Here is a 27,208-nt window from a genome sequence, read left to right as displayed (position 1 = left end):
ACAGCTTAGCAAGAACGAAGACTATCTAGAAAACATTTACTAGTTTACTCAAGAGCATTTTGTACTTATTACAAAATTCATTAAAGAAAATTTAACTAATTACTTCTCTTTGATCTTTGCAGTATTTTGACAAGTCTGAAGCAATAGAGACAGGACTGATGAGCGCTTTTAAGAACATAAAGCTAGAGACTAACAGATTTATAACACTAGATTACTATAATAATTAAGCATGAAGAGACAGACAAACAGTATGATAATTAGAGACCGGATGTTAGCCAAAATGAATATTCTTTAATGTTAGAAACATAAGAAAAATGAACGCTCTAAAGTTAATTTGCGGATCTCTGCTTCAATTTCAGCGAAGTTTATTTTCCCTATTTTACTCTACATTGTTCATACTATTGCTTAAATACTGTATATTCTTCCAATACTGTATATTCTTTGTATGATCTTCAAAATTAAGACCTCTTTAAAATAATTACATTGACCTGTTGTTGCAAGAAAGGTTTCTGTTTGTTCTAAGAAATTTAAAAATAACAGAAACTAATTTATGTTCAAGTCAGGTAGACTTCATGGAGAAAATGTCGTTGCTAGAAAGAACTAACGCTCACGCTACTGGTAAAAAGTCTCCATGCGTAGATAAATTTCTAAATACAGATTTTATACTACTTTGAGAGTTCTGAATCCAATAAAACTATTTTTTAAAATATATTCGTCCATGGGGTCACGAGAAAAATGATTTCAAATTTGAGATTTTTGAAATAGTGGTTATGCCAATATAAAAGCGCCCACGCTTGGCTACGCTTCTAGTTGCACTTTTTATACTAAATTTAGGACACTGAATCCAATTGAACTATTTTTAAACATATCCGTCAATAGAGTCAAGAGAAAAATTACTTCAAAATTAGGATGAAACATTGTTTATGCCAATGGTAAAAGTGTTTACGATTGAATACGTTTTTAATTTGAGTTTTTGTTTAATTTGATCACGAATTCAATAAAATTATTCTATTTTCAAAGATATGCATCAATGGAGTGCCTAGAAAAGTGATCTTAAAGTTGGGATAGAAATAAATATAAATAACCTAAATTTGAAGTAATTTTTCTCGTGACTCCATGGATAAATATGTTTAACCCTTTCACAGAGGAAATCGACTTTTGTCGACAGAAAGAAAATTTCCTTAACATGCGAATTTCGACTATAGTCGACGTGTTAAAATTTGTTTGTCCGTATCTTGGCTTTGTCGAGAGTAGTCGCCAAAGTTGTACCGTTCAATTTTTTGTGTTCTATTGTTTTCGATAAACAATAGAAATCTCACAGAAAACCTTTGGCGACTACAATCGACAAAATCAAGATACAGACAAATTTTAACACGTCGACTATAATCGACATTCGCAGGTTAGGGAAATTTTCTTTCCGTCGCCTTCCACAGTGAAAGGGTTAAAAATAGTTTCACTGGATTCTGCATCCTCAAATTACTACAAAATGCACAATTAAAAATGTATTGAAGCGTGAGCACTTTTAATACTCTATTGGCATAAGCGGTTGTTCAATAATCCCAAATTTGTGGCCATTTTTCTTGCAACTCCATGGACGGATATGTTTAAAAATAATTTCATTGGATTCAGCATCTTCAAAATGGTATAAAAACCTAAACACCGCAGATCCATTTGCCTCCCTGATCCAGTGATCTCTTTTCCACTGGACCAGGGAGGGAAATGGATGTGCGGTGTTTAGTTTGATTTTTGGCAACTTTTCTTATGATTGGTTGAATCTGTTTTCATCAGCCAATCAGCGTTCAAAACCATTTTCTGGGATTCTGTTATATTTAGATGCAACTCTCTCTCGTTTTTACAATGTCTGATGAAGCCAATATATTCAGTTAGCTGGCGAAACTGTCACACAGTTATTAGTTTATACATAAACATTGCGTTGCTCAGCGATTTGCATTTTTAGTGTAAGTTATTCAAGATAACAAAGCTGGTATGAATCAGTTAGTTATTGAATTATGAAACTGTATTAAATTAGGTACAGATATATAACATATTTTGATAGTGATCAATAACTGCTTTTTTCCGACACTTGTGTGTAAACTGTAGAAAAACTTTTCAATGTTGTGATAAAGTTCTGTAAGTAATTTATTTATTTGATGTATAGGAAAATAATTTCAAACTTCTTTTATAAACTACTGTAAGTCATTTGCGAACAACCATCAAACATATTGCTTGATTATTTAAACATTATTTATGACTTAATTTCATACCATCATTATCTGACTTAAATTTTACTGCCTAATTTTTGCATTAAAATTATCTATTTGTCTGCCTATTTTCTATGTTGAAAGTGCGTAAACATCCGGTCTCTAATGATAATAGTATAGATAGAATGTGACAGAAGTAAAGATGCGGAAAGCAAATCTAAAGCAGCAAGAGTTTTGTTAGGAAAAGTTTACCGAAAAAGAAAAAATATTTTCTCTAAATAAAGCCAAGTTGAAAACAAGTGACAGTGTCACGTGTACAGCACATAAAAGAGTTTGGTCAGAATATTGAAAGTAATTGAATGGTATGCAACCAACCTGACGCACAGGTAAAATTGGATTGCATACTATCAAAGGGGTACTTTATCTATAATAACCTCCTATGGGAATAAATTAAGTAGGGCCATATCTTCGGATCAACTGGATGGATCACCTCCATCTACGAACACGATTTCTAACTTTTGACCCTCTGCATCCTGGTCAAAATTACTGGCGATCCATCTGGTCAAAATGACTGGCGATCCATCTGGTCAAAATTACTGGCGATCCATCTGGTCAAAATTACTGGCGATCCATCTGGTTAAAATTAGGCGATCCATCTGGTCAAAATTACTGGCGATCCATCTGGTCAAAATTACTGGCGATCCATCAAGTAGTTCTTGACATTATTTCGTCTCCCAAACAAATGGACACGGGCAGACAGGGTAAATATATAATAAAGGAATTTCGGTTAAAAAAATCAAACTCCTTAAAAATAGATGAAAATTGTAGAAGGGTCTTTATCCCTAGATATTTCCTTATCAATAAGTTCTGAAGATTTGAGTACACAGAATTATGTTCAGTTTGTTTCGAATCTACTAACAAGAGAAGTATGACTTTTTAGTAGTGACTGTGTAGTTAACTACAATATCTCTGTCTGAAAATTTTGCCTTTTTAATATTCTTTACACTGATTTAATATATGTTCTTGTTTCTCTCTTTTCAAATATACTGAAGGTTGTTGACGTGTTTTTGAAAAAGCGTTAGAAATGGTGAGTGGTGTTCGACGAGGATTTTTTTTTTTTAATAGCGGCGATTCAAGGAACTTCGAAATTGTCTCTACAGCGGAGAAAACTGATCAAAATATGTAGTTCTATAAGGAGCGTCTTTTTTTCTAAAATGCATCCATCTAGATCAGCGTTTCCCAACCGATGTGCCGCGGCACACTGGTGTGCCGTGAATGGGCCGCTGGTGTGCCGCGACGAATCGAAACAAAATTATTAATCTTATAGCAATCAAATTGCAAAACCTAGGGGAAAATGTATATTTGTATTTCACATTACTATGAATCTCTACTGTGCATCTACAATTTTAAGTTTCATACCGGGTTACTGTTCTGTACATTTCTAATGTTGAAAAAAATGGTTATTATTGTTATGACCATTATTGCTTCTTTATTGTTGCACACTATTTCGTAACTTGGAAATTTAAAATATCATTCAATCCTTTCGACAAATTACCTACGTTTGTGTTTTAAAAGTGAGAGAGATTTTTTTTTGTTTGTTTGTTCGTTATTTAGTGATCTTCCTTCTTAGTAAAAGGTTGAATACAGTTTTTAAAAAGAAAGCGTATTTTTAAAAACCTGAGTCCAATTTTTCATTACAATTGTTTTCTATTTTTAAATTAGAATGAAAAAATAAGCATAATGATTTACAACGGGGGAAAAAAAACAAGTGATAGAGCTTTCTTCTCTGAGAGAAGATGATCAATAATCACAGAAAAAATACCACTGTGTTTTATATTTACAAATAATAATAATAATAATATATATAAGTGTGCCGCGAGAATCCAAGTAACGCCCGTAGTGTGCCGCAAGTTGAAAAGGGTTGGGAAACGCTGATCTAGATCATCACAAATTATCATTGATACATAGTGCTTCGATTAATACAATTTCAATTTTTAATTAATATAGATTCTATCACGTCATTAGGTAGTTGATGTATATCCTTGATAAGTAAGCAGCGCATATACCTCTACTAAGATTTTTAAGTCTATCGATTTGTATCGAAGTTGTACTAACTTGAACTTATTAAAGCAACATACTCAAGATACAAAACCATTCGAATAGTTATTTTCAGAATTTCTTCGAGTGCTTGTTCAAGATGTTAATTACTCTTTTAAATACCATTAATATTTACATGTATATATCACAAGGGTTCATTGTTTACATACTTCATATTAAACTAAGCCAATCACGACTTCAAACACGGAATGCTCTTGTCTTTGGTGTCAGTGGTCCCGAGTTCGATTCTCGATGGGGACACTCGGTCGACGAAGTGTAAAAACTTTTTCAGGCCAGCCATCCTGAGTGGTCTTGCTTCTTCACACCAGGCAAATGTCGGGATGGTATCTCACATAATGGTCCCAGACCACTTCCTTCCCTATTCCTTCTTCTCCCCCAATTTCCGGGGCAGTGTGATCGCCGAGGGACGTGACCCCCTCATACGTGACGGGTTAACATTGGAATAGATGCCGAAAGCCAGAAATCTACTTCCGAATCCTAATTTAAACATGAAGCTACTATTTTATTTCTTCTTTTCAAAAAACTAAAATAATCGTCGATGTATTGAAACTCTAATGTACACGACGTAATTTGTTGTTGAAACGTCTTTTAACTCGTAACAATGTGGGTGTATATACATGTTCACTATTAAGTGGAAATCAAAATAGAATTTGATTGATTTATTTCTTTTTACTGCGTTCCTTGGACTTGTGCTTAGACTATATGTGGCGTTACTTTTACTTGCGTCTGTTGTATTAGAGTGGTTATGTTGGGCACTATTGTATGGTCTCAGCACAGGTACAATACAATCACCTAAAAACAAAGGCACAATTGATTCAATGGAAGCATCATAGCTCGCCAGATGCGTAGTAAAATCAAAGTAATGTTGATTGTGTTTTTCGATTGCTCTGGGTTTCTACATTAGGAACACGTAAAAGATGGATATACAGTCACAAATACTATTCTTTGGACATTCTCCGTCACTATCTTCGTTGAAAATGACCAAAAATGTAGAATTCGAAGACCGGCAACTTTACTTCGATAATGTTCCCGTTCATGCAGACCATGTGACTGTCTTTTTTGACATAGCACAACATGGTTTGTCAAGTTCCGGACATAGTTCCATGTGACTTTCGGGTGTCTCCGAAAATCAAAAGGCACCTGAAAGGAACGTGTTTTTCTACCTGAGAGATAATCTAGCTAAACGCAACGGCTACCCTTTCTGAGTGAGTGTTTCAATGTCGTTTGCTATTTCTTCCTCATCCAGTTAACCTGTGTTCGAACTCTCGATGGTGATACATATAAATATTCTACTTCAGCTAATGCTCTTGAAATGAAAATATATAGAAAGATCAATTTTCAAATAATGTTCACCTACACAGTTCTTCGAAATATCTGTAAGCGTGATTCGAATTCGGAGTTACAATGAAGTGGTACGTCGCGGGTTCAACCTTTCAGAACGGCTGCGGAACCAATTTGCAATGGTGTTTGTGTAGAAGGGGTAATGTCTCCCAGTCAGGACCTCCCAAACACAGTGTTGGTTTCAATATACTTACTTTTAAAAATGAAAATATACTTGAAAATAAAATAGTGTAGTAAATATTACCCATCTTTGTGGTTCATTCAAATATCTCTGTTTAATTCAATTTGCACCTGTCGTTACGGTTACATCTCGGACCAGACCCTTTGCAAAACCAGTGTTATCGTTTTCTATATATACTGCTACAACCACTAACGACAGAAACCGTCTGACACATTTGTCCTCACTAAATGATATGTTTAACCACTGTAAGTTTTATCATTTACCCCAATCACTATTTGATATTAAAACATGATTTTTTTTGTTAAGAAAACAATTGGCATGTTGTTTATTTGTCTTTAAAAGTGTATTTCTTCATAAATCACACAGTATTTACGAAAGACACCAAAAGCACTTATCTTCAGGGGATAAGGGGGCTCCCTATCACCCCAAAGCTATACAGAAATTGGTGTCACTGAACATATAAATTTTACATGAAATTCTGCGGTTATACGTATAATCAGTAGACAACATATCAAACTGCATGTAAAGTATTTAAAATTTCGAACTTTATTACAATTCCACAAGGGAAATATATTTCGTCGACTAAACTTGTTACTGTCATGGTTTTCGAACATTTTTTTAAATAAATAAATATAATTTTATTTGTGTTCAGTGAGGTGTACAGGTTGTACAGATTTACCTGCTAAACTTTCTAACAGTATCTTTGTAATTAACGTACAAAAAATAAAATAAAATAAAATAACGAAAAAATAAAATCACTCTGGATACTGCTTTCCTATTATACGTGAAATAATTTTCAGTCCACATGTTTCAGAACACTGCTGTCTCATCATCAAGACCAGATGCAAAAATGGTTTTTAAAGAAGGTGAAAATATCCTTGGAATACAAAGGGACAAATAAATTAAAAGTAAATTAAACTGATAAATATGAAGGAACTTTAAAAACTAACGTACTGACTACGATTATAATACTCTAAAATGCCAAAATGCTGAAGCTGAATAATTATTTTATCGCATACTTTTATATGAAAATGAAATGAAATCTTTGAGTTTTACGTTCCACGGTTATGCCAGTTAGACCAAAGGAGACGGTGATGATGAAAAATGAATGAAATGGTTGAATGAAGAAAGTGGGAGGAAATGGGAGTACCCCGAGGAAACCCACGCACACGGTGTTTGTCCTCCACATCGTATACTTTTATAATGCTATTTTCTCTTTATGTATTGTCCTCCTAACCTGACACATACGCTGAAAGCATGTAATACGCATAATAATACGAAATAGAATCATAGTATGTCCAATTACTTAATCATAATCATTTAAATATGGCAATAAGTTTACAAAATACTAGCATAGCATAGCTCGGCAGAAAGAACGGAAGCACAGATAGGGGAGGAACGGACAAAGAAGCTGATGCGACTCGTTACGAAAGCATTGTCATTCAAAGATAGCCAAATTCTATATTTCTCATTGAGCACTGTTACTAGTACGATATTAAGAAGATAATACACTTAAGCCTAGAAAATGTGGACAATTCAGGTAATTTAACAAAATGTACACTAATAAATATGAAGGAACTTCAAAAACTAACGTGCTGACTACGATTATAGTACTCTAAAATGCAGAAAATGTATGTGAACTGAAATTTTCACTACCAAAATGTGGACATGTCCGCACAAATGCTGTCGTATGGTAGCTTTCCTATTGACCAACACACCAACATCTACTTAAAAGACCAACATATGGCAGATTATTATTATTATTATTATTATTATTATTTTTATTTTTTATTTATTTTATTTTTTTTTTTTTTTTTTTTTTTGAAGTTCCTTGGCATCTAACAGTTTAATTTATTTTACGTGTTTTTGTTGAATTTCTTAGTGCTTTAGCCAATTTTCAAACTTTCTTTTTCTTTGTCCTAATGATGAGTAGCGATAGTGTACTCAAAATATATCGACTAAAATAGTTTAGTTTGCAATTTTATAGTGAAGGTAAAATTTGTCTTGTACTCTTTTACATTCTCAAATCATTTATTTACATGACAATACTAAAGTAGAAGAAGAATTTACCTGTTCTCATACAAGTTTGAAATCAACTGCGATTCAAGCTTCAATATTCAGTGGGGCTTTTCATGCTCAGTATGAAACCTACATTACAAATAATAACTTACGTACTACATGGTCAGGTAGCTAGAAGGAGAGTCACTATGAAAAGACGTACTTCAGAGTAGCACAGAAGAGCAGGGCATTGGAAGATTTGAAAAGAAGAAGACTACAGGTGCGAAGTTCCCTACTTTTTTCCTGTAAAAAAAATACTATACATACTTGTGTTTACCATGATGCATTCCCTTATAATTGTACCTGTCTGAGTTTGCTACAAGTCCATTGCCTTTGTGATTGAAAATATGGCTGTTTTGATCTGAAAGAAAACACAAAAGCCATAGAATAGTACTAAATATTTTACAATGAATGTCAGAAATTACACTTGTCTATATTAAATATGCACATGCATTTGTTTTTTAGTTAAGTGTGTGTTTTAAATATAGCTGCTTACAAAACTGTGAACATAATGGTATATTAGCTCTGAACCACTTATTGTGATTTGTAATCCAACGTGACAAAATCATCTTCCTATAAAATCTCAGGTAATTTGTAATATTTTCTAATTTCTGTGAATAATAAACCTAAGTTCAAAATATCAACATTAGTATAAATAATTCACGACAAGATGTCTCCCATTACATGCCAACTGAATTTTTATTTGCGTTCTGATACTAAACTTTTTATAAAATATTTTTGATATAAGTGTCATTTGTCCAAAGAGGGTACAGCGCGGGCTGTAGCGAAAGCAGAAATACAGTGGCTAATTCAAGAAAGGTGCTGGTTTGCGAGGGAATTATCACGAAGATATTTTTTCACGTTTGACATGAAAATATACAAAACAAGAAAGTTCCAGTGAGTCTTCTTTGAGAAGGACACGTTGATAGCGCGTACAACGGAACTACTGACAATACGGTAACTATAGACAAAATTGTTGGTGACAAAAATATGTGGATTTCAATTGGTGAAACATGCAATATCAGTTCCATTGCTAATGTTGTAATGGGAACTTTGAAAGGGGTAAAAAAGCACACAAATGTCTGTAATTGCATCAGAAGTTCCGAAAAAGTAAATGGTACGACAATTGCATAGCTTTTTACAAAATCGATGACTATTCTGTTGCCAGAATTTACAAAACACAATAAGGTTCTTTTTTCCACAAACGGAGCTGCATACACGAAAAGCACAGCAAAAGCCCTGAAGGTTCTACTCCCAAGTATGCTGCATGTCACCTATCTGGCACACGGACTATATACAATTGCAGAGGAAGTACGTTCTCATTTTCCGACGTCGATCTCATGCCAAATGCAAAGAAATAAAAAAATAAAAATAAAAAAGTATTTCTGAAAGCCTGATCATGAACAGCGACTTTCGTGAATTAGCCCCCGAAATTCCGCTACCACCACAGCCCATCTTAACGAGATGGGATACACGAATTACATCTGTTCTCTATCATGCTAAGAACTTCGAATGCATCAAAAGAATCATTGATAGTTTTGATGAGGATGATATGTCTTGAATTAAAATTGCTCCAAGTTTACTTACGAAGAATTCCTCGAAAAAGGACCTAGCTTTTATGCAACACATTTTGCAAAGTTACCAAACGCTACTACCAAAAAAGGAACAGATTTTATATAGTTTTCTGAAAACCTGCAATGATTCTATCAATGATCTGAGTGTTGTACCTGGTGGCAAGAGCGCGCACATATGGCGAAAGTGTGATCGTGTTGTAAGTGCTAACCCAAATTTGGAAAAACTGAAGAACATTGCTAATGTTATGGAAGGTGATGCTGATGAATTGTTGACAATGACATGAATCCTTCTCAAACTGCTTGTTTCTAATATGCTCCAGCGACATTTGTAAATGTAGAAAGATCATTTTCACATCTAAAGCAACTATCTTTTGACATGAAATAAAGTCTTTCACTTGAAAATCATAAAAAATGTATATTGCTTTAGTAAACTTAAATTCCATTAAAGCTACTCGCTGAGCAAAACAATACGTTTGTTGTAAAAATTAATAACGTGTAACAGTTTCGCCAACTATCCACTTGGCTTCATCAGACACTATTCTTGATACTATCTGATGAAGCCAAGTGGATAGTTGCCGAAACTGTTACACATTATTAATTTTTACAATAAATGTATTGTTTTGCTCAGCGAGTAGTTTTAATGGCATTTAAGAAATTGTTGATAATTTCAGAGTACAACAATAGGAAAAAACTTTCATAAGTGAAACTAAACTGCTAGTGTAGTGTAAGAAAACTTCATTTTAGTATTTCTTGTGCCTGAATGTTTTCTAAATTGCTAATGAAATGTGAATAAATTGTGGTAGTGTTTTGCGTTTATTGTTTTGTTTTATTGTTACCACTGAAGAGTGATGAATGGATCATTAGCTATCGTACCTTACGGGTTGCGCAATTGAACATTTCCAGAAATTTTAAATTTCAAGTACTATCTGCAAATGAAAAATTTTATTTCTTAAGACCCATATTTTTTATTCGATTAGTAAACCAATTATATATAGCCTAATATAGTTTTCAAATACTTTAGTGCATACTTTTTTCGAAAAGCCATTGTTTGTTTTATTTTTCTATTTCACCTGACATTTTTGGGTTTTTATTTTGTAATGTTGCCATTCATTCCATGATCTATAAATATCTATGACGCGTCCTCATCGCCAAGGACATGTTCGGTGATATCGAGAGGAACTGTAGTGGTGAGGTGAAAGGAGGGCAATAGTATTCTACGATGGGTGTCATTTGTGTCAGCCACAGTTACGGCTTCATGCGAAATCATAGACATACAGAAAGTGGGAAATTCTCACTCACCACACAGAATTCACAAATAGCATTCTGGTAGGGGAGGCCATAAGCAACAAACACCTCGCATATAGACGTTATTCAAGAGAGTAATACCCCTGCATTCATGATATGGTTAATCCAGTCCTTCGATCTTATATGGATTTATTTTTATTGAATCGTATCTCCCAGCAACATCATTCGCTTTCCTATATCTCTAAAGCAATCCAGCATGGCTAACTTGGTGTATGCCTTGTACCCTTGGGTCTCCAGTACTAAGCTCTATCGAGCAAGTACGGAACATTCTGAGACGGTATATGACCGTCAGCCAGGATCCGACAACAGTCATCAACACTGGTGTCAATAGGAGCACGTGACAAACCGTTGTCGAAACCGCAGACAACTGGGAAAGGTTGATTCTTGGAGTAAACGTTGCATTCAATGACTTATACGGATTTACTAATGCAAAACAGTTCCGTGTTTTTAAAGTAAATATAGTCGATATGAAGTAAACAGTCACCCCAATCAGTTAATCGATAATCCACAAATCGATAATCATGTTTGAGTAACAACATTCCACATTAAGAATTTTTAATAATGAACAGAAACTCAGTTTCACGTTTCTATTTCTCATCTTGCAGTTCTAATCCTGTAATAAATTACAAGATGCTATTACATGCATTAATGATGTGAAAAGAAATTTCAGTAAGTAATTCCAACCTACTAAAGAAGACACACGCTGCTGTCGAAACTGTATTAGTAAAGTTTACGAGTTATGGGTATTTTTAAGCGTGTCTTCGTGTAATTTTTAAGCGTGTCTTGTATCCAGTGCCGGATTTATGTATAAGCTAAACAAGCTATAGCTTAGGGCCCACTTGCTTAGGGGCCCAAAAAAATTTAAAGAAAAAGTTATTGTAATGTAATTTCTAAATAACAAGAAAAACAAATAAGATAAAACGCACATACAACAATGGTGTTTTGTATTGTTATGTACTAGGCTTTCATGAAGCAAGTAATATGGTTTTATTTCTCAGTCCCACTTGTAATGAGGTCCCTGTTATCCAGCCCCGCTTATAATGGAGCCCCCGTTTCCCAACCCTGCTTGTAATGAGACCTTGCTTTCATTTAGATACTCATTAGGTCCATTAATTCGTATATAGAATATATTCAAACTTAAAAAACGGCGACATTTTGTCGCTGAAAATCAAAACTTGACGTATAAAAGGCCCCTTTCGATAGCTTAGGACCCCATCAAACCTAAATCTGACACTGCTTGTATCTTTAAGTGTCTTTATTTTTTAATCGGAAAGACCATTTTTAATAATGACTATATCTATACTGGATGGAATAATGCAAAGCAAAAAGAACGCTGATGTTTTATTCAGCAGCAAGTTGCACGAACTAATAAAGTCCTGTTCTCCGAATGAATTCTGTCTACTTTTGTTATATGAAGAAAGATTATGAACCTCGGTTCCGTGGTAAAGCAATACATAAAAAAAATTCTAAAGCTTACCATCGTATTCATCATTGCTAACAGGATTACTTCGAAAGTTTCCTTGATAAGAGTTCCAAGGCTGTTCCATATCTGAATGACCATTGTATACTTCTCCTTCATTTCCAAAGTACATTTGTGAAGGCTGCTGCTGTTGCTGTTGTTGTTGTTGCGGGACGACATCTTCTTTACTATCTTGATGCAAGTGTTGCATTGGGTATTGCTGTTCCTGCTGATGCCAACCTTGTAGTTGCTGCTGATACTGTTGCTGTTGTGAATACGGCTGTTGAGGCAGTGGCACTTGTTGGTGTTTCTGCGGCTGTTGCGGAAATATTGGCATTGGAAGTTGATTCATACTTTCTGGATAAACCTTTGGCTGTTCTGTTGCCACGACTGGGAGACGAGGCGTTGTAACTGTAATAAATACATAAATAGAACGATTAAACCAATTTACCTAAAATTATGCCTTTAAAATACATACACAACTTTCAAATTGAAAGGATTAAATGGGACGTTTTATCAGTCAGATATTGTTTTACTATTTATTTATTGATTTCACTAATCAAATTACGTACCGAACTGAAGTTCCGAACCTGCAAAAATTTTTAGGGTCTTGCGCCGGTGATTTATTCACATACACACATTAAATTCATTGATCCCCTTTAATCAAACAAATATCAGTATGTTTTGACTTATATGGAATATCAATATGGAATAATAATGTATGGAAAATTTTTGTAACAAGTATTTAAAGAGAAACCTCGGTAGCTCAGTGGCAGAGCAGTCACCTCTGACGCATAGGGTCCCTGGTTAGATTCCAAATCCCACCAAGTTGGTTTTATACGGGACAAACACTGTGTGTGTAGATTTTCTCGAGATTCTCTCCCGTTCTCTCCCATTTTCGTCACTCCACCACTATCATCCAACTCATCACCATTTGCCTTAGTCTCGGAGCATAATCGTGGAGCACTAAACTCTCTGTATATATACCGTAGATGCGGGCTACTTGGACCCAATTTTGCAATAAATTCGTTCTTTAGGGCTGTTTTCATCCACGAAAACTCGAAAGTTATTGTCATAACCCATATTAAGTGGAACTACAGGCTTTATTGCACATATCGAGGACAGTTTTAGTTACATATATTGAAAACAAAGCACAGGCGACTATTGTAAAAAAATGGGTCCAAGTAAGACTCGCATTCGGGCTACTTGAACCCACCCCCATATTTTCCTACAGAAAACCATTGAAATCTGCTCTGAGACTAAGTAGGACGTAGGTGTTCCAAGAACAACACTTTTTATTTACTGCAAACCACAAAGAGAACATGTTAAGAGGTACTAAGCACAAAGTTTCCCCATGTTAGTTTAAAATTAATAATATAAAAATCAAACTGTTTAATTAACTTAGAAATCCAGTTGCACGACAATGGTAACATCAAGATCAGAACAAACCCATTCACAAGCATCGCAAGTATATCTTAGGAACATGGTAGAATCTCTTAACATAACACTCACATTTATATAATATCTCTTGGACATTTTATGGAACTACATATTGTGTTTTTTTTTTTTTTTAATGGTTTGGCTGTAGAAGAAAAATGTCGTATTTCCGATGATAATAATAATAATAATAATAATAATAATAATAATAATAATAATAATAATAATAATAATAATAATAATAATAATAATAATAATAATAATAATATTTAATTGTGCTAAATTGTCAAATTTAACATGCAATACTTCCCAAGACACGGTTTCACTATTTCACAGCTAATGTCATACAGGAACACAAAAATGAATATAAATTTTAAGAGGCCAAACTATATGTTAATCCCGGAAATAACCATACTCGACATTGGTCTTGTAATATCCGAGCAACAAAATTATATTTGTAAGTACTTCTTGGTTCTACAACGTTCACATGATTTATCTCAGCAATGATACATACAGGCGCATGGTAAACTTCTTATTTAGAGTTTCCCACGAGGCTAGACATAATATCTGCTACGAGATACGAGACGAGAGAGAGAGGTCTCTCAACAGAAAGACGCATTTTCCGAGACGGCACTTTGCGACACTTTTTTCGAGTCGACACAGCCTCGACTCTTGTCTTGTAGGTAGCCGTAGTCTTATTTCAATGTGAATGATTTGTATGGTGTTCTTCCCAAAGACAGGCTCAGCTCATTTACCTAGCAGCAACTAAGCCCCCCGAGTAGGAATAGGAGTACGGTATCCAGGTTTTTCTCTTATTTGAAAACGTATACAACTGGAGTTTAAGAAGATGGATTTGAGGGCTAGATTGAGAATAGTAATTCATTTACAAGAGTAATTTAGGACTTTATTACACATATATTCACTTGCACATATCCTGTACTATTCTGTGGTGTAACGCAAGTTCGATTTCTGAGTTGCATAATGTGAAGATCCAAATCCTTGACAAACGTGACCTGCATTTGAAGTATAATCAGTGAGTTCCCTTTTGCACTACGGTAGATACGGTAAACTGCGGTAGATATCCAAACTATGCGAATTCAAGAAGGAAATTAGAAGTAGTACATCTGTAACTTCTGACTACAATAACAGGGATACGATAAAAGGTAGAGACTGTTCCTTGGACGTTGAATCCATATCAAAAAGCCATTACTCGCTATGTCTTACCATTTTCACTCTATAGAGATCAATATTGAAACCGGAAGTAGTAGTAGATTTCTAGCACTGCGGGTTTTAGTAGAAGGATAAGGTGGAAATAAAATCTGCTCTTTGCACAGAGAATTAATGTTTTTTAATCGCGCTTCTCGCTAGCTGTTGTCATTTATGTTCTACGACGAACAGCGTTGAAACAGGGAATAGTTGATTTCTACCACTTCCGGTTTGCACAGAGAGTTAACAGAGTAACTGAAACCTATTGTTGGGACGTTGAATCGATTCCAAAAACTGGCTTTTCACTATCTCATACTGTTTTTACTCCAAGAAAGTCCATAGTGAAGTCAGAAAGTAGTAGTAAATTTCTACCACTTCTAGTTTTAACAGAGAGGTGCGGGTGAAGATATCTTTTCTTGAAACGCTGAATTGATTCCAGAAAACCATTTATCGATATCTCTTACTGTTTTGCTCTGATACTTGTTGACCGCAGAGACGCACAAACATAACCGTTCTATAAGACTCTCGATACTTAGCATACTATAGTTCGGAAGTATAAAACGCGCTGTAGAATTGATACAGTACTTTCTGATTAAAAACCAATACTTAAGTTGCAATATCAATATAATAGCAATAATTGGGATTATACCAGTATTTATAGTTGAAGTTTATTCTTATTATTCTTAATTCGGATCTGATAAGAAAGATGTATAGATCGAATGTGCAGATGCTCCCTCAAGTTGCACGTTTGTGCAAATGTTTAGTTTTTATTCTCAGAAAATGATTTTAAAGTAGTCAGAGAAGTATTTCAATATAAATAAACTTTGCTGTTCAGTGCAACAAAATATTAATACTTACTAAAAAAATTACTCATATTTAAAAAAAAAAGCTGAAAGAAAGGGAACAACTAAGAAAGAAGTTGCATCCAGTGGCGTATTTAGGATTTTGTTTCGGGGGGGCTATGCAAAACACGTGAATAAGCATATATATTTTTACTTTTGGGTGCCGACAAATTTTAATGAAGTTATGTATATAAGAAATTTATTTCGGGGGGGGGGCTTGAGCCCGATAGCCACCCCCTAAATACGCCAATGGTTGCATCAGGCTGCAACTACATCCAGAAATAGTGAACATATAGCAGGGAGTTTCTACGGGAGAAGGGGAACTCGCTAGTTCCTATCTTCTCGTAGGGCTCACAAGTGGCTCTAGTCGCTTGACAACCGTCCAGTAACTTCCATAACAGTTACAAATTTCTCCAGTTAGCAGCACTTGGTTCAACTTTTTCTTCATGCTTTATGAGGAGGTGACGGAGGAGTGGGAAAAAAGATGAGAACGTATTGTTAACAAAACGCGCACACGCTTTGCAAAAAAAGAGCTTGATGGTTGGATTATATTGAGTTTAGTTTAGCATCCCTTTTAGCAGTAAAGTTTTATCGGACATACACCTACAGCTTAACGTGGAATCAAAACCACACGAGCTCCCGCCGCAAATCGAACCCGGATCTTCCGCGCCAAACGTGCATACGCTACCCATATAGCCACAAGGGAGCTTACGAACATGGTGATTATACATACAATTGAAAGAGAGTTATTTTCTCGAGGGAAGAGGAAGTATTGTTTTAAATGTTTCGACTACATTTTATAAAATCTTAAGTACTATGCATTGTTCTTATTTTAGTGCAAGTGTGCTGGAAACTTTAGTATTGCTTTTATTTTCAACTCCGTAAGTAAAATGGAATTATGTAATTATTAAATTATACTTCATGCTTTACAGTATATCATTTAACTAGTGTTTAATAACATTGACGTAGATTTTTTAAACTTATGTCGACCAGTAATTGTTTATTATGTATGAAAGTGAGTAGTAACTGAATATTATTACCTCGGTACAATAATACGGAATGTAAACTTGAAACGACTGTCCCTTTGACTGAAGGAGACGTACGATTAAAAGTGAATGATAATGAAACAATTGGTGGAATGAGAATGCGTGGGAAAGCAAGAAAATCCCGAGAAATCCCACGGATACGATGTTTTTCACATAAACTTGCATGGCCGGAGATTGAACCAGGGATTCCTCGCACCAGAGATGAGCACTTTACTACTAAATCACCGTGTCCCTCAGGATGTAAACAAAAATAAATATGCAAGAAGAAATTTTCGTACTCATATTTTATTCGTACATACTGACGTAACATTCGACAGCAGGAAATGTGCTCGCGTATGTATAATGGGTTTAAATACTGTAAGAACATCACCCACTCCTGATAGATAATTGTATGCTTAATATCATTGATTTATTACAAAGTTTGAGACGATAATTAATAGAAAAGAACCGTATAACAGCAACTTGCACAAGGTTCAAGTATCCTATTTCAAAAAGGACATAATATCTAGTGAACTTATCATATTTCGAGAAGCCTTAAAAAGAACAAGAAAAAGAAGAAAACGCGATGGAATACGGATATATATTCGTACTTTTGAATTCTATTTGTGAAAATCATAATGGCTCCTGAAATATCGCTTTCAGAGAGTACATTTGCATATTCGAATCCTAATGGAATCATCTGGATCGTGTACAGAACAAAAGCGTATAGGTATCCTACTTTAGCGCTTTTCAATTACTTCTTTATTATTCATCTGTATTCATCACTCGTCTTGTTTAAATTCCAGATCAAAATAGAAGAAAATTATTCAGATTTCACACTTATTGTCAATATTTTGAAAATACCAAGAAACATTACAAAAACTGAAGAGTGGTTTTTCTCGTTGGTAAATAGGCAAAAGTCTTCAACAGGTCTCCCTTACGTATGATGACAAATTCTTCAAACCTTTCATACCATCTCCGAATCGATTTTGCATTTAGTGGCGATCTGCCAAATTGAATTTCGAAATGCCACTGAGTAATAATTACGAACTTAAGTTCTCTGGCACTCAAGCGACACCACAAAGAAAGAAAGATCTGTGAACTGAAAGGTAAGATGGTATGATCACACACTGATTGTGCGCTCACCTCTGGTGCCAAGGACTCCTGTTTCGATTCCAGATCGTTGTGAGTTTGTGGTGGACAACATATCCGTGATTTTTCTGAAGTTCTCAAGTTTCCTTCCATTTGTCCATTTCTTTAATATTATTTACTTGCACTTGCCATCTGTTTTCTTTACTTTACAGGGCATAATCGTGGGAGTTAAACGATCTTTCCTAAGCTAACCCCTACTTTAAAAAAATAATGAATAACTTAAAGTCAATGAAGAATACAAAAGAAGACAGAAAGTGAGCCAGGTAATATCCACAAAATATACAGTGTGTTTCAAAACAAAACCGACATTTGGGAGGTGATTCCTAACACCAAGATATGACAAAAAGTATAGACCAACCTGGGTGCACAAATGCTTCCTTTCGAAGTTATAGGCTGCCGAAAACATGAAAAAAATTAACTTTAAGGGTCCATAATTCCAATACTATGGGATCTACCGTAGTCGGCTCAAGACTTCACTTAAGAACTAATAATATGTACTCTCTCCAAATATCAATGTTTCAGAATCCTGCGGTACTTCCGCAACAATTTTTATAAAGGTAGTTGGTGAATACTTCAAATTATATGCTCATAGCCAAACTCCCTCTATAAAAATTGTTGCGTAAGTACCGCAGGATTCTGAAACACATATATTCGGATAGCGAACATATTGGTTCTTAAGTGAAGTTTTGACCCGACTACGGTAGGTCCCATAGTATGGGAGTTATGGATCTTTAAAATTCATTTTTTCATGTTTTCGACAGCCTATAACTCCGAAATGACAGATTTCTACACCCAAGTTGGTATATACTTTTGTCTTATCTTGCTCTTAGGAATCACCTCCCAAACGTTGTCGATGCTGTTTTAACCCTGTACACAAAATGCTGTTTACTATGCTAATAACCGTTTCCAAACCTTTTCTTAAAGACGAGAAATTTGGGTGCCAGTTTATGTCACAATTATTGGAAACCCAAATTTATACATTATACGAAACGTCTTGTACACAATTTTTAATTTGCTCAACAGCATTTAGAAGATACTACGTGGCTCACTCTATAAACGTTTATAGTTCTTCGCTGACTTTAAGTTATTCGTTAAAATAAAAAAAAGTGCGGGTGAAGTTTGTAGGAAGACTTCACTGAAGATCCTATTTTTCTCCTAAGTTGTGTTGCCAAATGAAACATTAACTACACAAAAAAATAACATTATAAATGCGAAGACTGTCTAGAAAGTACCAGACGTTTTGGCCTATCGCGGCAGTGGGTGGGACTAGAGTCCTCATCTTGGTGTCAAAACGTTGCCATACTTAGTACGCATCCAGCTGTGAACGTGACGACTGCGGACGTGACGCTCTGACTGTGCTTTCTGTGACGTGTATGTGTGCTGCAATGTATGCTGCAATAGAAAATTTCACCTCTTGTGTGGCACGTTCTGTGATTAGGTTTTTGTTGGCTCTTGGACGGTTTAGGATGAGAGGTGTTCAATCATCCACCATACAGCCCGGATTTTGCGTCGAGCGACTACCACCTCTTCCAGCGGTGAAGACATGGCTCGCTACATGACGCTTTGATACTGACGCCGAACTGCATGCTAGTGTACGCCAGTGGTTGAAATCGCAGGCGGCAGATTTCTACCGCGATGATATTGAAAAACTTGTGCCACAGTGTGATAAGTATTCTTAATTTGCATCGCGATTATGTGGAAAAATAGTTTAAGAGTGTATCTTTTAAATGTGTACAATACAATTTGATTTGTTCATTCTGTTACTTGTTTTATTTGAAAACGTCCTATACTTTCTGGACAGCCCTCGTATTATAAAATCACACGCTAGTTCTGGAAGTAAATATTCGGAACAATGAAACCGCCCAATTCATGTAGTAGTACGTAGCTAAATTACATGGAAGATGACACTTTTGTCTTTACGTCGTAATAAACGTGGAATTTCATCGTCCTTCCCACGAGGATGAGAATTCCAATTGTCCTCCAATACATTTTCCGAGCTGAGGACAAATCTAATTTCTTTGCCTTGAATCATTACTGAAAGTGAGTTTTCTGTTTCACTTTTTGTTTCCAGCCACTGTCCCTGAAACATTGAAATTATTATTATTGTTTTTTTTTTATGCTTTCCTTCTTTTTCTCTCGCGGTTCGTCTTCAGAAATAACGAACCTTGTTTAACTGACGAAAAATGACGACTCTTAATTGCGAAATTGAGAAGTAGATAGTTGAAAAATTGCTACTAAACAATAAAAATGTCACGTTTCTAAACATTAAAAAAAAAAAAAAAAACAAGGCCAACGAAAATATACCACGAAAGTCACCTTAGTCCATGATCATCGTCAATGATCTGTTTGTTTATGATGATTACTTATACTTCACGATGGTCCCCAGCTATTATAAACGGGCCACTCCTGAGAAATTGCTGCCCTAATTCACATAAGAACTCATTTCTTCTTCATTATTTTCAAGAACAAACACATTTATGAATTAGTGAAACCACAACATTTCATAGAATGTGTACATAAGTTTAGAAACAAACATCAAATACTGTATACTATACTAAAGATGATTAATGCTTTTGGAGAGGTGGGTAAATAGTGAATAAAATTACAAGTTACAAAAAACACATTAGCATAGTTCACTAAATAAGCATAAGTAAATTTAAGGAGGGAGCAAAAGGGACTTAAGTGATATTTTCAACTACTTGCATTATTTATCTTCGTGTCTACTAGGTATAATATGTATAAAAGAAACAAATACTGCGAAAACTGTTCCCTCTCTCTCAAGTTACGTCTATAATCTACAGCGCTATCATCAATTATGCATTGAATATTGATTTAATTCTTAATCTGAATTGCATCCGTCATCTTATCCCAGTGGCAACAATGTGTGACAGTTTAAAAACAAGCCGAGGTGAACAGAACTCAGAAGCTCACAGTCTGCGAAACTGTGGAACACAGGCTCTTTTGCCGAGTTTAGCCTATCTCCAGCCGAGATCGGCCAGCAAATATTCCGATATTTATTCCTCAGATAATGGGCCACTTGCCCACCAAATTTTGTTCAAATCCGGCCAGTAGTTACCGATAAATACCACCTAGAAGATGAGCTGAGCCTGTTCCTGGCCGAATTCGGCTACCAAATAAATAACGATCTTTATTGTTTAGATGATGGGTTATTTTCCCACCAAATTTCGTTCAGATCCGGTCAATAGTTATAGAGAAATAAAGTACCACATACAAGTCGAGCCGAGCCGAGCCGAAACGAACTCGGCCACCAAATATACCAAGCTTTATTCCGTAGGTTCTGATCCAGCCAGTATTTACCGAGAAATAAAGTACCAAATACAAACCAAGTCAAGCCTGTCTGGCCGATTTGGCCACCAAATATAGTGATCTTTATTTCTTAGACTATAGGCTACCTAACAACCAAATTTGGTTCAGATGCGGCCAGTAGTTAATGAGAAATAAAATACCACATACAAGGCGAACAGGACTGAGCCGAGACTGTTATATTTGATGGCCCGGCTCGCCCAGGGACAATTTTTATTTCTTAGACCTAGAGCAAAACTATCAGCTCCTGTATGCTTACGCCAAGTGCTAATAACTCAATCTTTTTTCAAATGTATTTTTAAATGAAACAAATAATAATAATAATAATAATAATAATAATAATAATAATAATAATAATAATAATAATAATAATAATAATAATAATAATAATAATAATAATATAAAGTTTAGTCTCAATTCACTGATGACAGTGAATAAGCATGAAGGCGACAATTGTTAATTCCACAAGTTTGAATTTAAGTGATTTTATCAAGTATTTTAGTTTACAGTATGTTGAAGTGAAAATGAAATCTTTGAGTTTTACGTCCCACGGTTATGCCGGTTAGGCTAAAGGAGACGGTGATGATGAGTAATGAATGAAATGATGGAATGAAGAAAGTGGGAGGAAACGGAAGAACCCCGAGAAAACCCACGCACACGGTGTTTGTCCACCACAAAGTTCACTTGGCCGGGGTTGGGATCGAACCCAGGACCCCAAGCACCAGAGGTGAACGCTCTACCACTGAGCTCTGTATTCACTTTTTCTAATTTAAATATCATAATACAAGTGGTGTAATTTTATGTGTAAAATACAGTGACGTAATCTTAAAAGTTCTTTCATTTTATGTAAATTTTTAAAGTATTCAATTTTCGAAACATGTAAGAACCTTTTTTCACCTTACCTTTGATTGGAAGCAATTTCCTTATTGAATAATGATATCTCACAAAAATACCACTAAATAGCGTCTGAGAAATTTCCATCAAGTAAATGTAATTTAGACATAATACAATATAATAATTTAGTTAATTGCTTTTAAGATCCTTTTATTTTTCTTCATTTTTTGGTATATTAGAATATACATTACACTTTTTTTTTTGTTTAATTTAATATTTTAAGTTGGAAGTGTTTCACCGTGTATCATATGCAATACCATAACAGTTCACTTTAAACCTTTATGGTCTCTGAAAACCTACGTGGAAGCTATTAGAATTTGTTTCGAAATGCGTACACCACTTGTTTCCCGGTTTCGACAATAGTAATTAATGTACAGGAATCATTACTTTCTTTTCTGTCTGTGGTCTTCATGTCTCCGACTGAAAGAAAAAAAAAACACACACACACACACATACACACGCATATCCGGCCAAAATATTAGTAGTATGTGGGAAATGTAACGAAAGCGAACGGAATTGTGGGATTTGTCTTGGAAACAATGTGAGTTACATATCGACTTTCTCTGTCAGCAGAGTTAAGTGATCCTTTGAGTTTTCGTGACAGATGAAGCCGGAGTGTTTCGTCACAATTCAATACAAAGGCTTGTTCGGAAGAACAGCATACATTGTAGCAAGGTAGACAGAGATTTTGAAAGAAGGTTCAGCGACATTTCCACTCAACGACGAGAATGTGCTCGAAGGTAATCGCACTCTAGACAATCGTTCAGTCGTAGAAAGAAAGAAAAAAATAAATATTTCAGTGGTTGGTACAGGCGAAGTCGGGAAAACCATTAAGCTAGCTGGCTTACTTTGCATATTGCGTGAACATGTACGTTTTTGTTATTCAAACAAAAAAAGTACGTACACGTATTATTATATAATGTGTACTGCTATTCAATGAAATATATTAACCGTAGGAATCCTAAGTTATTTTATATTATAAGTAATGCAAGGGGACAACTTCTCAAAACCACTCAGCAAAATTTTTAATAATCAAAGGTAAATTAGTTATTTTAAATTTTCTTAACTCATACAAGAAACACGTAAGATTTTTTTCGTTTTCTTTACAGCAAACTATAGTATTCTTTGTTAACCATTATGACATAAAAACAGACTCAGCTGACGTCAATAGTACCAGCATGACCAGACAGCCTATTTTATTTAATTCGGAGACATGGGAGATAAAATTACCTTTAATATTCTGGAAGATAATAATCTTGTACTTAGATTACATTTGTTATGATATTCAAATGAAATGATTATAGATAATTCCACGGGAGGATCTCTTCGGACCACTACCCCATTTTTAAAGCAACTTATCAACTATTTTTGTTATATCACTATTACAAATTATCTAACGCAAGTAAACGTAACTAACAAATAACTAAAAAAAAAAAAAAACACCTGGATTATAACATTTTGTTGGATTTTATAAAAACAAAAACTGTTTTGTGGATTCGAGCTCCCCTTGGAATTCTTAGGGTTAAGAAATAAAGTGTAAGTTCTTCTTTTTTCGGACTTTACAATATATTCCGCAAATTAACCTTTTGTGGACCAAGCCCATTTCGAAAATAAGGTGTTTGGAGCCGAGCAGATTTTTAGAAAAATGCAGATTTCGTCAAGTTATTTATTTTCAAATGTATGTACCTCATTCGTTCCCTAATTGCTTTAGGTATTTAAAAAAATTAAGTGAAATCTTTAAGTTTTACGTCCCACGGTTATGCCGGTTAGGCTAAAGGAGATGGTGATGATGAGTAATGAATTAAATGGTGGAATGAAGGAAGTGGGAGGAAACGGGGGAACCCCGAGAAAAAGCACGCACACGGTGTTTGTCCACCACAATGTTCACTTGGCCGGGGCTGGGATCGAACCCGGGACCCCAAGCACCAGTGGTGAACGCTCTACCACTGAGCCACCGCGACCCGTTTTAGGTATTTAAAACATGAAGCAGAATATTCACTATAGAACAATGGTTCAGAATATGTATGACTCATGATTTTAAAGAAGCGCTGCCTCGGAAGGAAGCCGTAAGGCAGAGAAGTATCAAGCTTTTCAAAATCGCGTTTTTTCATTTTCTATCCTTTCAACCTTTCTCCTCCCCTTTTATCCGCATTAGTAGGGGAGCTTAAGGCAAAAAAATGGCCAAACCTTGCACTTTGTGTTAAAAAGGTGCCACTCGGATATGTTGTTCCCTTGATCCAACTAAGCAGGAATCGAAGTGGCCCCACTCCGACAGGTGGCCAGAATCCAATATGGCGGCTATCAAATATGGCCGCCTCTGCGAATTCATAGTGTTGGTTTTAGAGGCACATATCTCCTTAACTAATAGTCCAATCTTCACGATTCAAAAACTAAACGACGTAGAAGATAACAGGATCTAATAAATTGGCAAAAGGTTTTACCTAACCCTGAAATTAACACCTACAGAAATTATTTAATTTGGAATTTTACATTTTTTATGATGGAGTTTACTCATAGTTTTTAAAATAACAAGTAAACGGCTGGGATTATCGAAAAAGATGTCGTATAACATTTTAAAGAGTGTTAAATTATCTTTTGTTTGGTGTATATTTCATTCAGATTGGTTAATAAACAACGAAGTTATGACAATTTAAAGATTCGCATTGAGTCGATTGATTTTCCCAAATGTTGAGCGAAAGTTCATTTACCGTAATAAAACATCACTGATGGATGCTGCATTGTACGAAACAGATCATTCTCTTGTGATGTGTTCTTCATAAGTCCCATTTTCACCACAGCACAAGACAGCCTGACCGAGCCCGGTTATATGAATCCAATATGGCGGCCATTAATTATCATCCATAAAGATAAGTCTTTTTCGAAATATTTATTAAAGTATCTAGATATATAAACAAGTACGACAAAGTAATAACAAACATTTTCTCTCCCCCATCCTTCTGCCGCACAGAGTAAGTATGGGAAGGAATGAACTCCAAATCATGTTTCGAAATACGTCAAAAGAATCGGATAGAACTGAGTGTTTAAAAAACTTGGAGTAATAACAACTGCACTATTCTTGAAGTATTTCCATTGGAAATAACAATGGCGTAAATCCCGTGTAATGTTTCGGCGGGAATAGTTTGGAATCACACAAAAAGGAAAAGTTGGAGGCGCCACCGCAATTCTTGTGTTACCAAGAAGTCGTAGATTCAAAATGAGCGATGTTTTTAAATTGCAAAACACGGTTAATGACGATTCTGAAGAAGCCTGAATCAGAAGAAATAGAAGTTCGTAGCAGAAGATTTCGTGAAAGAATTCTTCGTCACAGACCAGAGCTAACAGCTCATCTGTTCAGCAGAGATGTTTTGCTTTCAGAAGGATCTGACATAATAAGTGAGCTGGAGAAGGACATTGATGAAGATGCTATGGCACTAAGTCGTGTTCTTAAGATGCCTCGAAAGGATATGGCAAACCACAAGAGTGATTTTGCAGGAAAATTTGATAATCACTGCCAGGAAGATTCTGTTACTCCTTCACTAATAGCTGCTGTTAATATGTTACTTTATGATTCATCTGTCACCCCTGATAGCAACGCAAGTCAAGCAACTTCAAGTTTATCGCCTGATAGCAAGCCAACTTATATTTTATAACTTCTATCAGAAAGCAGGCGATATTGAAACAGAAGCAGCAAGGCATTAAGCAATCGCGAGCCACCTCTTCTTCTCTATGTTGTGCTGAGCGTGTATGCTAAAACTCGTAAAAAAATCTCTCATAAATGAACTGTATTCACAAGGCAATTCGTTTACACATGTACAGGAAATATCTTCAAGTCTTTCTCAGTGCTTGATAAATCAAAGTGACGAAATGGGTTTGTCCTTCCAATCTTCGTCGAGGTATTTTAACGGTTGCAGCATTAGATAATATTGACTACAATCCTTCTAGCACAACATCAAAGGATTCTTTTCATGGTATGAGCATTTCTATTTTCCAGCATCCTTCTAAAGAAACCCTGGCATTCGACATGACCATGTCTCACTGGATAAGTAAATATAAAAATGAGAACTTCTGCTCTCCCCGATAATTATGCTCTAGCACAGAGATGCAAATAAGCAACAAAATTTTGCTCACCCAAGAAAAAAGCTACTAGCCCACATCCCACAATAGAAATCATTTACTTACCTTGGTTATGATATTAAATACTCGCCCGCACCGATGTTTGTTTGCATCCCTGCTCTAGTACCTCCTGCTTATATCACTAATAAGGAACCAATTTTACCTGGACAGAATCCGCAGTTTGTAGAGTAATTTCTTCCGCGAAATGGATTTTTCGCAGAAGAAAAAAACTGGGAGTGTTGGCTTGAAGCATGTTTAAAAAATGACACTATTTGCACTTGGTCTGTACACCATGCCTCGAAAACTGAAACTGTGCAAGTGCCAAGTATATGCTGCCTGCTTCCGTTGTTTAAGGGAGACTCTAAATATGTTGCTATGATACGACACGAAATGAATGTTCTACGAGAACTTACATACAAAGTCAACAAAGTACAAGTTCCGGTTCTTGTAATGGATCAATCATTATTTGCCTTGGAGAAACGAATTCAATGGAATTGGCCAGAAATGTATGGCGAAGATCATCAAATTATGATGCTGGGAGGATTGCACATCGAACAAGCCTTCCTGCATCTTGCAGGCAAATGGTTAGATGGAAGTGGTTAGGCAGAAATTTTATACAAGTCAGATGTAGCAACACCAGGAACCGCTGACAGTATATTGAAAGTAACTCACATTACCAAAGCTCGTTTTCCTCATCAGGTTACTATGATAGTTTTACATCATTTGCTGCGTGACGGATATCAGAATTCTTCATCAGGCAATCTTTCAATGACTGGTATACTGAAAAGGAATCTTCGTGTCCCACGTTTAAGTTTTGGATAATATATTACAGTCTCGTGAGTTTACTCTTAATTTACATCAGAGCCATACGTCAAGGAAATTTTAAGCTCTACATTGAAACACTAAAACTAATGGCAGAATTATTTTTCGCAATGGACCACCTTAACTATGCTCGTTGGCTTCCCGTTCGCAATTTGA

The 27,208-nt window shown here is 35.4% G+C and overlaps 1 protein-coding gene across 2 annotated transcripts in view; it reads right to left on the bottom strand.

Annotated features, from left to right (window-relative positions):
• LOC145690324 (uncharacterized) overlaps positions 1–27,208 on the bottom strand; it is a 268,337-nt gene that overhangs the window by 36,532 nt on the left and 204,597 nt on the right. Inside the window, exons 5-6 of one of the 2 annotated variants that reach the window (XM_081765108.1) lie at positions 12,256–12,648; positions 8,167–8,260 (exon numbers count right to left, since the gene is read on the bottom strand). In XM_081765108.1, the coding sequence (XP_081621234.1) occupies positions 8,167–8,260; positions 12,256–12,648 (487 nt within the window). The remainder of the gene's footprint in view (positions 1–8,166; positions 8,261–12,255; positions 12,649–27,208) is intronic. The other variant, XM_081765109.1, reaches the window with a different exon arrangement.

This window comes from Thermobia domestica, chromosome 7 (assembly GCF_964235325.1).
Source record: "Thermobia domestica chromosome 7, izTheDome1.hap1.1, whole genome shotgun sequence".
NCBI lineage: Eukaryota > Metazoa > Arthropoda > Insecta > Zygentoma > Lepismatidae > Thermobia > Thermobia domestica.
Note: the sequence above shows the minus strand (reverse complement) of the source record. Positions and strands in the feature narration are given on the sequence as shown.